The sequence below is a fragment of the Acipenser ruthenus genome, chromosome 29, assembly GCF_902713425.1.
Source record: "Acipenser ruthenus chromosome 29, fAciRut3.2 maternal haplotype, whole genome shotgun sequence".
In the NCBI taxonomy this organism is placed as follows: Eukaryota; Metazoa; Chordata; class Actinopteri; order Acipenseriformes; family Acipenseridae; genus Acipenser; species Acipenser ruthenus.
This window is the reverse complement of record NC_081217.1, coordinates 16137424-16151342: the sequence shown is the minus strand read 5'-3', so window position 1 is coordinate 16151342 and position 13919 is coordinate 16137424. Positions and strand designations below refer to the sequence as shown.

General features: G+C 39.5%; 1 protein-coding gene across 3 annotated transcripts in view; it reads right to left on the bottom strand.

Annotated features, from left to right (window-relative positions):
* Nucleotides 1-13919, bottom strand: part of LOC117397269 (SRSF protein kinase 1-like) — a 40419-nt gene that overhangs the window by 2114 nt on the left and 24386 nt on the right. For 2 of the 3 annotated variants that reach the window (XM_059003409.1, XM_059003408.1), the window contains 9 exons: nt 11328-11434; nt 8841-9006; nt 7759-7784; nt 7298-7517; nt 6534-6971; nt 6109-6209; nt 5871-5978; nt 5056-5125; nt 137-229 (listed from right to left, as the gene is read on the bottom strand). In XM_059003409.1, coding sequence (XP_058859392.1) covers nt 137-229; nt 5056-5125; nt 5871-5978; nt 6109-6209; nt 6534-6971; nt 7298-7517; nt 7759-7784; nt 8841-9006; nt 11328-11434 — 1329 coding nt within the window. Of the gene's footprint in view, nt 1-136; nt 230-584; nt 854-5055; nt 5126-5870; nt 5979-6108; nt 6210-6533; nt 6972-7297; nt 7518-7758; nt 7785-8840; nt 9007-11327; nt 11435-13919 lie in introns of those variants that run through there. The other variant, XM_059003410.1, reaches the window with a different exon arrangement.

Sequence of the window (13919 nt, the reverse complement as noted above, 5' to 3'; positions counted from 1 at the left end):
CAGACCATTCTAACCTCAGCATGACAGACTTGAAACCTTGCTTACAACTGTACTGTACCTTGTCTATCTCGTGCACGCCCTTCTTGCACTGTCAAGGTAAGAAGAATAAAAACTCCTGCCAGTTACATTCCTTTACCTTTCTTGGTGAAAAACTCCTTGGAGTACTTTCCTCCCGTTATGAGCTTGCGAGGTATTTTCCCCAGCAGTTCAATCATCAATGCAATGTGATCTGCGTGTTTAAAAGGTTTCCAAAAAAAGGGTGGGAGAGGGGGAAAAAAACATGCAACCATTTTATCAACAACAAATCCATGTACAATAACCAGCAATGGGGCACAGACACAAGCAGCTTGAAACAGGGCAGTACTTGTGTAAAACTACAGAAGCTTGCTGGACATGCAAGTAACATCCGTCTACCGTACTAGACGTTTCATTAGTTACAGGTTGATTTTATAATTGGAGTCTTTAAGCTATGGGTGGGTTTGTAACTTTTCTTTGAGCCTTTAGATCCTGGAATTGAATCCTCAGACAGGACCATCATCATGATTTATTTCTCATATTTTAAATGGAATTAAAAAAAAAAAAAAAAAAAGTGGGCTGACAGAAGACCAAGAGCCTGTTAACTAGTCCAAAAAAAATCAATTCCAGATTTGAAATCAGTCAATAGCAAGCACTCAGGAAGGAAGTTATGGACACAAGGCTCTTGCTTTGCACTGCTTGTGTTTGCGGCCCCCACAGCTGCACAAAGGGAAGAGGGTAGTACCTCTGCGACTGAAGTATTCCTGTGAGTATTTCCCACAGAGAGCATAGTGGCGTGGGATTTTGCCTAGGAGCTCTACAATGAGAGCAAGGTGGTCTAAAGGAGAAGAGGGAGAAAGAGAGATGGCCAGGGTATCAAGGTAAGTAAATGGGAGAATGAAAGATGATGACTACTTAAAAGCAAGGCAAAAAAAAGAGAAAAAAAAAGGGAGAAAAGTACTTTGACTAAAGCGATATCCAAACAAAATATACAATTCTTAAAAAATCAGTTATTCATTTTGTGAGCATCAAAAGGCATAGTCCAACATGCCAAATGCATGGGTAGCATATTGCTGTTCATGCAAGGACAAGAGAAACAGACAGCCCAGATGGGGAGCTACGATGCATGGGTCCATGAAAAATGAAAAGCTGTCAAGTGTAGAGAGTCAGGCTTTTAAATAAGATCTACACAAATGTGACATTAGATTACTTTATCAAGATCAACACAATGCCATTGGCAGACACACCTGAATTACAGACTTCCAGCAAACATTTATTAAAATGGTCTAACTAGTGAAAATGGACAGGCTGGTAAAGCTCCAAATACCTTGGATGGTCCTTGGGCTGCCCACCCAGAATTCTAATTTATTATTTATTTATTTTAAAAAGAGAAGAGGAAGCCTTTGCTGGTGAAATTTAGCTCCTCGCTGAAGTGGGGCAGTGGAAGGCCTGGCAGCCAAACGGCTATGGTGAGATCTGCAGCTTCATGAGATGAACGAGGGAGGAGTCTGCCCACGCTCCCTCTCACTCCTACTGCACCATTCCTGAACACTGACTGCTACCTTAACACAGCTAGCTTATTGACCTAACCTTGATCCTTCTGGAGGCCACACAGTGACGTAGCACCACACCTTGACCCTTGCAAAGGAGGAAGTGGAGGATGGGTTAAAGGATGAGCTTGCAAACGTTCTAACTTCCAGTGGCTTTTAGTACCTCTTAACTCCCCCACCCATCACTGTGAAGCAGAAGTTCATATAGCTTTGAGTCCCTGACTTGTGTGAAGTGCACACTTTTCAGATTGTTGCTGTACAATCCAACAGGGATGGGAATTTTAAAACGTTTAAAAATGTATAAACTCTAAAGTGGTTAAATGTTGAATAATATACTAGACGTATAACCGGTCACGTGACAAACTCCACCAAAAAACATTTAATGTATTAATTTTAGTAATTTATTATCATATACAGTCAGTCCGTCACGTATCCGACTGCTGTGGTGCCAGAGCAAGGGCGGATATTCTAAAAAAGAAGGGGTTTGGCATTGCCTCCAAGTAGCTTTTCTAATTGGTGCAACAGAAAGATTGACACTGGGGCGGGTTTTATTCTCAGTCGATCTGGCGCTTCATTGGTACACTGTGTTCATGCTGTGGTAGGCGTGGTATGGTATCCAGTCCACGTGGTAAGAAAGTTAATGACAAGTGTTTTTTTCTGACGTTTGTTTAGAGATGCCATTTTACTCAATATATAACAAAAGAAGCGAAGCCACGTTTGGAAGTATTTTGAGGAACCGGAAGAGAACTGGTATGTAAATAACTATGCCAAACAAAATTGCCATACCACAAAAACACAAGTTCAATCCTTCACCATCTGAAATGAAAACATTCCGAAATTACTGCGGATGGAGTTACTGATGGCAGTAAAAAGCAAATATCCATAACAAACAGAACACTCCAGACGGCGACTGACATTTATTTAGCCCCTCCCTGTGAATATGTATTGCACAATTTTAAAAGGTTAAAAGGTTTTTTTTCCCCAATATTAATTCAGATATCACATAAGTGTAAATAAATTATGTATAGGCTTTAATTTAGCAGTACACTTTTAAGCAAATTTTTTTTTTCCCTCTTAACAATTATTTCCTGTTTGTGGCACTGGTCCCTGGACAGTAGAGTTAATATAACAATGTATTGGAATCTGTGCATTTGATAGATTCTGCAACATATGGAAGCTGTTTTGTTTTTTTTGCAGGGGGGGCTGGGGGGGGGGGGTATTACTGATAATAATATACATTAAAAAAAAAGTTTAATTGAGTTTAGTTTATTCACTTTGTGCCCACAGGGCCAGCACAGGTACATCTCAATAATCCAAGGCAGGTGAGTTCTCAAGTGTTTCTGTGCTAGAGGCAGGCGATTCCTCTACAAGCACGTGCCACGCTCTGCTGGTCAGAGAAATAGTAGGAGCAGAGAGGCAGCAGATTGAAGCGATCCCAAACACATACTCTCAAGTGTAAGGGTTTGTGTGTTTCAGAAAACTTTCACAGTGGCTGAATGGAGGAGTGAAACTGGTACTAAAGATAATGAAAGCAAGCATTCCTTTAAATCCAAATAGAAAAATAAGTGAGATAGTTAAAGATTTCGCTATCTAAAATAAATAAATTATCAAAGTGCAATGGAGGCATGTGTTATACAGCACTTAAAATGGAGGGGTGAAGAATTTAGTAGGAAACACAGGATTACAGAGGTAGTGAAGAGTTTTGACAAACAACTTGTTTTTTTTATCAAGGGGGACAAGTGAATCTTTTTGGTCGTACAGTACACAAGTAGTGAGATGGGGGAAATACACACAGGAATGGTAGTGCAGGCATGTAAAACATCAGGTGATAGGAATCAGACATTGTAATGAAGAGCAGTGCAGAAATACAAGCATCAGTGTTGCAATGAAATATTTAAAGCCAACACAGAGGTAATGAACTTGGGTCACCTAATCCCATCTCTTAATATTTCAATAGATACTTAAATTGCATTTCAAGATATTCTGTGGTAGCTTTTTTTTTTTTTTATAACACTTACAAGCTTTGTGCAACACTGATTTGCAAATCGTTATTACTCATCCAGCATGTTTAAGCCAGGGCCGGAAATAACACTTCTATTGTGTAGCAATTTCACCCGTTCCAGGTTTTACTACTAGCTTGATTAGACAGTGTACAGGTAACAAGTTCTATTAAAACGCATAGTAAAACCAGGAATGGATTAAACTGCTATGCAATGAGAGTTATATTTCCACCCGTTTAAACCAACAATATTTTCACTGAACGGTGTGCAATATAACCAACCAAGTACACTATCAGTTCAGTTAAATGAAAGGACTAATACACAACTGTCACACAATCACACTCCCAAACTGACTTCGATCCTTTCCTTGAATCATACCTCAGCAATACATCACGTGGACCTGTTGTGTCAGCTTAACTTAAATTGTATCACTTAAACAGAAAAGCGTTTATCAAAATATTAAATTACTGCCAGTAATTGTGTATGTCTATTGCATTTGACCAGGCATGTTCTATTTAAAAACATGCCTACATTCTCTGCAAGAATGAAACGTCAACCAGTTCAGACGCCTGTGTCTGCTGGCTGTGCATTTAGCAATCTACAAACAGAATCAGAGCGGGAGGTTTTCTGCCGAGTGCGAGCAGCACATCAAGCGGACTCAGCAAGTCCCCACATATCAGTAATGATGGAGTGCAAAATATATTTGAGGACTTTGTTTTGCAGACAATGCACTTACTAGTATCTTCGTTTTTTAAATCCAAGATTTGACTAATACAATTTTGCAATGTGCCATCATCCTAAGGTAATGCAACATTTTAAAAATAGCGTGAATGTAAATGATCTGTAGGCCAGCGCTAAAATCAAAAGAACATTATTTCCTGTTTTTGAACAGCTGAAATACAAAAGCCTACACACATTCTTTGACAATTACTGTGAAGCTGTTTTAAAATAGCCAATTCAGCAAAGCAACAGGGAATTTGAGGATATCTCTGTGTATGCAGCATATTCTTATGCATAGTACTACTTCTGGTCTAACACTGGTATACAAATTTCACAAGATTGTTGTCTTAAAATATCATGTTAAAAATATCCTCTCCTCACAATACAAAACCGTAACATTCTTCCTGACCAAAAATCAAAACCTACAACAGCTAGCTAAGTATTAATGATTGTTTCAAGGGGGAGAAAATGTGTATCCCTCCCTACAGTTAAAACTACCTTTGGGTGAAGTGTAAAGAAACTGGACTGCCAAGGTGAAGTTTCTGATAAAGCAGATTGTGCAGAAACGGAAAGCCCTGGAGGAATGCAGCAACAGACAGTGTGAAGTGCAGCCTGACTGCACGACAGTCCTGCTTTAAGAAAGGAGGACCACAGCGAAGCCTGGTAGCAGCTTATTCCGAGTCATGTCCGTCAAACAAACAAACAAAGACAAACAAACAAAACAAACAAACATGGGGCAAGCACAAACAGAACCGAGGGAAAGAAAATACCTTCGTCTCGGGAGTAATCTTCACCAGAGTGGGGCTCAAACAAGTAATCTCCTGTCACCAACTCGAATGCCTACAAAGGAATAGCATTTTTTAAAACACCCAAAACATCTAAAATCATGGTGGTAGAGTAATAAGACACTCAATAACAATTCTAAACTGTTTATTATGGCTGTAATTCTACGCTTAACAGATTAAACGTTTAAATAGTTGTTAACGGTTTAAACAGTCCTATTCATTTCCACAACAAAAACGTACCGTGTAGTGAATATTTGTCGTACTCCTGTATTCATTCCATGTACAATATTAAAGTACAGTGGTGTACAATGTATCACTTGCAGGCAGGCTGTGAAATGACTTACTGCAACTACTAATCACCCCACCTACTCAAAGCAGACATACACACTTATTAGCTTCTGTACCACTTTATCTGTTCCTCTTAGTGCTTTTGAGCTTTTTAATTTCCAATTCTTTTTCATCAGAAAATTCTGAATGCCACAGAGGAGCACTGTGTCGAACACAGGGTTGAACAGACATCGACACACAGCTATTTTTATATTATCTCTTCCGTACAGACTCAATCCCCTGTGGTCAGAAGCATTGATTATTATGGACTAGTCCCCAAAGAGGCACACAATGTATTTTATTTAAGATCCTATACATAGATAAAATTCTAGCACAGGCCAATAAAAACATGCAAGCCAGACTAAAACACACACTACAAGGTTTTAACCTCCCACAGCCCCCCTGAAAATGATGTAGCAACATTACCCTGGATCTATACTGCTTCATGGATTCCAAAAGCTTTGATCTCTTACCATGCAGGCCGTACTCCAGATATCAGCAGGAGTGCCGTAGCTCGCGCCGATTAACACCTCTAACGATCGGTACTGTCTCGTCTGGATGTCTTCTGTGAAGTGTTTGTGCTACGAAGTGACAAGAATCACCGTCATCATCATCATCATCATCATCATCGCTAACGCAGACTCTCAAACAATCATCACCATCATCATCAATCAATGCATCTCCAGTAATCAGTTTCTGAAATGCACTTACAACCCAGCAAGCGTTCCCCAGGTCGGCAATCTTTACTTGTATCTTCTCTGCGTTCAGGGGCTCTAGTGGATTCACAAGCAAGCTGCCTGCATCAAGTTTTGCTGTGAGAGAAAAAAAAAGAAAAAAAAAGTTCAACCCAACTTTAAGAAAAATGTAATTAATGAAAGTGGGAGGCATTTCAACATTCAACAAGTGATAATAATAATAATAGTAATAATAATAATAATAATAATAATAATAATAATAATAATAATAATAATAATAATAATAATAATAATAATAATAATAGCAACTAATTGAAAAGGTTGAGAAGTCTTTTGAAGAGGCTAGATAATGTACTTTTAAGTTCTGCACATTTATCAATGACTAAAAAAATGCCTAAAGCCTGAAACAAAAAAAAAAGGGGAGTAGGAGTATTAACTGACCGTTCTTTATATTATCTGCTTCTCCAGACTCTTTTTCCACGTTGCTCTGCATATGGTTCATCTCTTCATTGTCATTGACCACTTGCCCTTCAGTCTGCAAATCACAGACGGACTCCAGCCTGCCACTATTTAAAGGTCCATACAAATCTGTAACGTTGCCATCCCGGGCGGGATCTTGTGCGTTCTGCAGCATGCCGTTACATTTCAGGTGCAGCTCGTTCCCCCCCTGGCAGTGGTCTCTGGGAATACAGTCATTAGCGTTGTGGTGGTCTTCCTCCTCCTCCTCCTCCTCCTTCTTCATCATGATCTCCTCGTTGCTACATTCAGACAGCTCATCCATAGTGACATGTCCATTACAGTTCAAATCCCCTGGAGACTTCTCGCAGTCGTCATCCGGTGTGTGTGCGTGTTCCCTCATTTCATTTTGTTCATTGTCATCTTTATTAGTAGGAATAAAAAAAGAAACATTTGGGGAGGTTTATTTATTTAAAACTGTTTTTCCGCCACATGTTTCTCGTTTATGTCTTAGAAACTACAGAGAGGAACTTGCTTACACATTGTTGGCTAATGATGCAAGCATGTGTGTGCGCGCATGTGTTAGGTAAAACTCTGAAGAAAATATTTTAATTCAAGTTTGACATTATCATTTTTGTTAAAACATCCGTTTCGTTTCCCTCCACTTGGTTTCTTTAAGCATTACTAGAGACGACGAGCGCTCATCATACCCACGTGAAAGCATGCGGTACAGTCCCTCCCACTCCCACCTGCGATGAACTCGTCAGCCATGTCCTCCAGCGCTGCCTCCTTGAGCTGGACGCAGGGCTGATGCTCTCCCTCGCCCTCATTCTGGGCCCCCTCCTCCTCTTCCTCCTCTTTCCCTCGCTCCAGCTCCTCGATCTCCAGGATCCTCTTCTCCAGAAGCTCCGCCTGACGCTTCTGCTTCTTCTTCAGCTTCTTCTTCTTGTTCTTGGACATCTTCACAATCTAGCAAAACATCAGGGTGCAAGCAGTTAAAACTCGCTGCACAGACCCACTCTCCTGCTTTTTACAGAACGTCAAACTGAGAACCTTGTAGAGAACTGCCTAGAGATAGTAGGATAACTGATCTGAAAATTAAAAAAACCTAACAACTAAGAAAAGTAAGTCTTGGTCACCGTTACATCAGTTAAGAATATGAAACATATTCAGAAATAACCCTTACTGAGGAAAAGAAGGGAATACTTACTTGCTTCGGCTGCGGGGCAGTGCTCACTGCAAAAGAAGAAACGAAAACTGAATGTTCTCTGCAGGAAACGAGGAATCCGGGTTTGCACGTTATAGTTTTGGTATTTCACTGATTCCGTGCAGACTAAAATGATCTTTCAGTTTTCAACGTTGCTGGCATGCATTGTCTGACATGTAACCTCTACAGATAAACTGGTACATGTACGTTACATGGTCTGATTGCAGCCAGAGCACTGGAGGGAGTTTGAACTACAGCACAGTAATAGACTGGGCTCCAGAAAGCAGCAGCAGCCACTTAGCATTTCTTTTTCTGGTCACACGTGCAGATTTTGAATCCCGATTAGCAGGTGTAGAAGACTACATTCATGTGCCAGGTGCAGCAAGTACAGCTACCACACATACAGCTGTTGTGGTTTACCTGCAGTGAAACCGATATGACAATCTTCCCAACAATGTAATTCACACGTCCTTGCAGTACCCAGGCAGGGTTCCACAGTCCTACATATTTTCCCATGTGTTCAAGAGGCTGTGTGGTCCAGTGGTTAAAGAAAGGGGCTTGTAACCAGGAGGTCCCTGGTTCAAATCCCACCTCAGCCACTGACTCATTGTGTGACCCTGAGCAAGTCACTTAACCTCCTTGTGCTCCGTCTTTCGGGTGAGACGTAATTGTAAGTGACTTTGCAGCTGATGCATAGTTCACACACCCTAGTCTCTGTAAGTCACCTTGGATAAAGGCGTCTGCTAAATAAACAAATAAACAAATAATACTTTTAATTAACTCCAGTTGTCTCTATTTGTAATTAGCATGCTTCCCTCAGTCTCTTTAAATGCTGCCATGAAGATTCACAGGTCTGTGGCGCATTTAAAATTCTTCCCTACTGTTACACTAATCCGTGCAACCTGGCTTCCTCTCAGATTCTTCCCCGCATCACCCAGGTATGTCGCACAAGACAGTACAGCAGATGGAAGGCAATTCATCGCTGCCTCCTTGCTTGTGGCAGACTTTAGGAGGTGGCATACATTACTTATAAAACAAGCAAACACATTTAAATTGAATGAAATATATAAAGAACATGGCATTACCTGCAGACCCGGATGGAGGGGGAGCCCCTGCTTTCTGCCACTCCGTCGCCTCGGCAGCTAGACGCCGGACGTAAGGCTCGTTGACACACAGGAGGATATTCTCTGGCTTTATATCTGTGTGGATGATCTTGCACTTGGAATGTAAGTAATCCAGGCCTTGAAGAACCTTAAATAAAAATAATATATATTAGGGTTGGGCACCAATATCGGTATTTTGATACGATAGCGATAATCATTTTTACATTGCGGTATAAAAAAAAAAAAAAATCACTTATTGGTCGCAGATTTATAGGTATATACTGTATTACAGTCCACACGTCCAGTCGTCTTTTGGCAAGTGATATTTTCAGAATTCGGATCGTTCTGAATTAAAATACTACTTCTGTTGAAAAAATAGTACTGTACCAACAAAACCAACTACATCTAAATGGAAGCCTACTTATTTTAAAAAGTCCTTTCAGCTATGTATTTTTGCCATTGTATCTTTTGTGTTCCCTGAAAAAAGACAAGTTTGTCTTTTACTGCTGTTATTCCCCCCAACGTGTGTGCTAACAAATTTCAATGAAAGAATTAACGTCTTCCTGTACAGTTCCTCAAACGCAATTCATATTTTTTATTTGTACGAAATGTGTGTGCGTGTGTGTGCAGGGCAGGGGGTTGTTTGGGTGGCAGGGGGTCGGTTACAACGTGCTCACCTACACACACACACGTCAAATCAGATGAAATAATCGGATATGCATCACACTCATTTAATCGTCACTGAAGTCAAAATTTTATAGGGTCGAAGCATTTCCTGGTACACTTTCAAATTCTAAAGAAGTAACAAGCTCACCACATCAATCAAATCAACAAACAAACTTACCATTTTACTTTAAACATTACAAATACATATGTGTAGTTACAATAAAAAACACATAGTATTCATATTAGTTTATCTCTGAGTTAGTCTTAGTCATCTGGATGGCTATTGCCAAACTCATTAACCCGATCTTCAGGGGTGATGTTTATCGTTGTCGATATCTTTAAACAGCTTGTTCAGTGGTAACAACACACCGAATACTGAAGTGAACTGCAGCTACGTTTCAACATGAATGTGACAGTGCGCCTCGTTCAACCTTGAGTAAGTAAATTTAAAGCAAAACTTCCTGTGTTGATGACTATATGTGATAAGTGTATTGATTTAGTTCTCAAACACACAAAAAAGCCTTGCATGTTTTTTTGCCCGGCCCCAAGTGTAAAACAAAAAGTGTAAAACAAAAAATTCTCCGATTCCTATGATCCCTGGTTAAGACACAACACACAAGCTAAAGTATTATTTAACCATTTTATTCCATTGATTGGCGTTTAGGTACCAAACGGTATTTGAATGCTGCATTAAGCACTATGCATTATTTTGAGATATGCGCATGCATCAGCAGCTCATTGCATTTCTGCTATTAATGTATTTTTAAAATGTGAACTTTCAGTATTATATGTACTTTTAAAACATCAAAACACATCTCAAAATAATGCAAAATTCAGCACCATACTTTTATTTTTAGGGGTGTTGTGAGTCAGCATTGATACACAAAGCTGCAAGATTAATTACTTCCAGGTTGGCTAGCAAGGCTGTGTGCAGTGAAGGATAGAATTTAATCTTTCGGTTTTGAAGTGGCTGATGATGGGATACTAAAACAATATAACAAGACCTTGTTTTTCTCCATGGATATTGTAAAGCAAAGCACCACTAAGTTAACGTAAGTTATTGCATTTCACATGTAAATATCTGTTTGTCTGATATTGCAATTGTCATATTTCTGTGCTTTGCAAGACTTCAATATTAAATCGATATCAAATATGTGCATGACCTCGATATACAATTTTCATATTGTTGCCCACTCCTAATTTTTATATATATATATATATATATATATATATAATATATATATATATATATATATATATATATATATATATATATATATATACACACACACACACACAAATACATACATACAGTGCGTAATTATATATATATATATATATAGATATATATAGATATATATATATATATATATATAGATATATATATATATGTATATATATTTAAATAAAATAAAAAACAATGTTAAAGTCTATTAACCATAAACAAATCCACATTATTATTATTTATTATTATTATTATTATTTATTTCTTGTCCTACGTCCTTATCCAGGGCGACAAGATATCACATTATTTTTTACATACAATTACCCATTTATACAGTTTTTTTTTTTTTTACTGGCACAATCTAGGTAAAGTACCTTGCTCAAGGGTACAGCAGCAGTGTCCCCCACCTGGGATTGAACCCACGACCCTCCGGTCAAGAGTCCAGAGCCCTAACCACTACTCCACACTTTTAAGGAACTGTTCTTGTATATGCAGAAAAGTACAACTCACCATGATACTTCTATATTAAAAAGGTGGTATAACGTCATCTCAAATACGCTCTGAATGAACAGGCTCACCTGTTTAATGATGCTCTTTACACAGGCAATGGGGAGACCCTGGTAGTTGGATTTGATGATCCACTTGAGAAGATGATGTCCCAGAACCTCAAACACCATGCAGACGTCTAGGAATCAGGTCAAGGACGATGCCGAGAACAGGATTTGCAGATCACAAATCCGACAGCCAGACACACTTTTGAGAAGATCATTATAAAAATTTTAGCTCTGCAAATTCCCACAGGTATGATAATTATTGAAAACATACTGCCTTCTTCCCTCCTGCGAGAGATTGGATAAGCCCAGACGGGCACAAATATTTCAAAGCAGGGATGGTGTTGTCATACAAAGCCAGAGAACAGAAACAAACAAACAAAAAAAAAGTGTGTTTACCTTAACACATACTAGTGTTATAGGGATTTTGTAACTAACTGTGACGAAGACCGAATGAATCCGAATCAACAATCTCCCTCTCGACCGGTGAGGGCACTGTACAACGGGAACTGCGGGCTTCGTACTGAATGGTTGGGCAGTTCATTCCGGGGACAGTCGGAAGCCAGCCATTCAAGAAGAGGGCGGCGTTACGGTACCTGGAGTCATCGCCCTAGTACGGTGAGCGAAGTTTCAGTCATGAATCGGAGGAGACGTGATTGAACTAGCTATCGGAGGGGGCGGGGCTTAGGGTACTTTAGGGGGACGTGACGCCGTAATCGGTTCCTTTGTTGTGGTTAATGGGAAGAGACAAGGACGGAACCTTGAATGAAGTGTGGTTCCATTGATAAAACGGTTGTGTTTGTTTTGCCAGACGGCTGATACGAAGCTAGGAGCTGCAGCGAGAAGCCAGCCCGGACCTGAACGCACAAGAGCACCAGCACTCAGAACACCGCACCTGCATCAGAGCACTCAGTCTGGAGACGTGTTGTTTGAGACTATTACGTGTTTTATGTTGGAATTATTATTTCGGGACTGCGACCCCTTGTTTTTGGCACTGGCAATACCCATTGCTGGGTAGAGCCAGCTTTATTATTTGAGTCCAGTTTTCGCTGCCAATACCCATTGCTGGGTAGAGCCAGCTTGATTATTTAAAAACCCTCGTCAGTGATATTAAAGAACCTGACCTGTGAACTTTGTGTTTGTCCTTTGTCTGGAGCATCCTGAAACACCTGTACACCGGAGCACTACAAACCACTTTGCCACACTAACATAACATTTGTATTATCTATAGCAGAAAAAAAAACATCATTTATTTCTGAAAATTAACAGAACCAACTAAATTGTACTCATTAAAATCAATTCCTATTCCTTAGAACAGTGTTTCCCAAACTTTTTGATTGGCGACCCAAATGAAAACAGGAATAATGAACCCACGACCCCAAATTATTCACGATTCATTAATTTTAACTGAAATACTTAACCAATCAAAAAGCCATGTTTAAGCCAGCCCAGGTTTTTGATTAAAGGGTCCCCTTCACGCAGACAACAGGACTGCAGCCGATTGCAAACATGAAATTTGCAGGAGCCCCTTGGGAATTAATGGACTATGTGGGTGCATTGAGTTAATGGGTGGCAGGACAGAAATGCGTGCCTGTGATTGTAGGGAGGGGCTGGGAGTGAGTTTTGGAGCTCTGGGAGAACCTGCTTTCTTTTTTTTTTTTTTTAATTACTGAGTCAGACATGCAGAGACTGTTAGCTTTGTGTGTGTTACCTGACTGTTTATTAAACCATTTTATTTATCCTGTGTTTGTTATTGTTTATTGCATTTCAGTGACGGTTCGTGACTTTTGACAGGTGAGGCACAAATCTCAAAATACTTATTACCAACCCCCCCCCCCCAACACACTCAATGGCTAACGTACTAAGAGTAAATGTACTTTGTTAAAAGTGTCAGATTTTTTTGCTGTTTAGCTAATTGATTAGTTTTCTTCTGGAAAAACTTGTGTCGTTTCCCAACGCAATCTGGATGCTGTGTCTCAAGATGCCGACAGCTTAGCTTTCGTGAGCCAGTACTTCACAACAAATGCCATGAGGGAACGCAGATCATCCTCGTCACCAGTGGAAGAAAAACTGAAGTGAATAAAAGCTGGTCATTTTTTTGTTGGTTTGTTTCTTTGAGCTGCAATAGAATTAGACATTTTTTAGTTTTGCATCCATTTTAACAACTGGTTTTCAAAATCCCAAGTAACCGCACATAAAACGTCACCTTATACTTTATTTTTTTGGTTCATATTTAAAGCAGAAGACTGGTGATGAAACAATACATTGTTTACATAATTATTGCTAATGACTTGTATGCAAATTACATTTATTTTGAACATAAGCATAAGAAGTGTGCACTGAATGTCATATTTTTTTTGATTGTTTGGCGACCTATCAGAAGCCTTGCCACGACCCATATTTGGGTCGCGACCCCCACTTTGGGAAACATTGCTATTTTGGAATTGCTATTTTTGAGACTCCATTGTTGTGATTGTTCAACTGCTTTCATTTGAAATTAAACGGAATTGACTAACAGTGACTTCAATTTAAGTAATTAGTTGCCACTGTGAGAAGCAAATTAACAGAATACTACTAATTGCAATTTTGATCAATGATGTGTTGGAATTGATTTTGAAA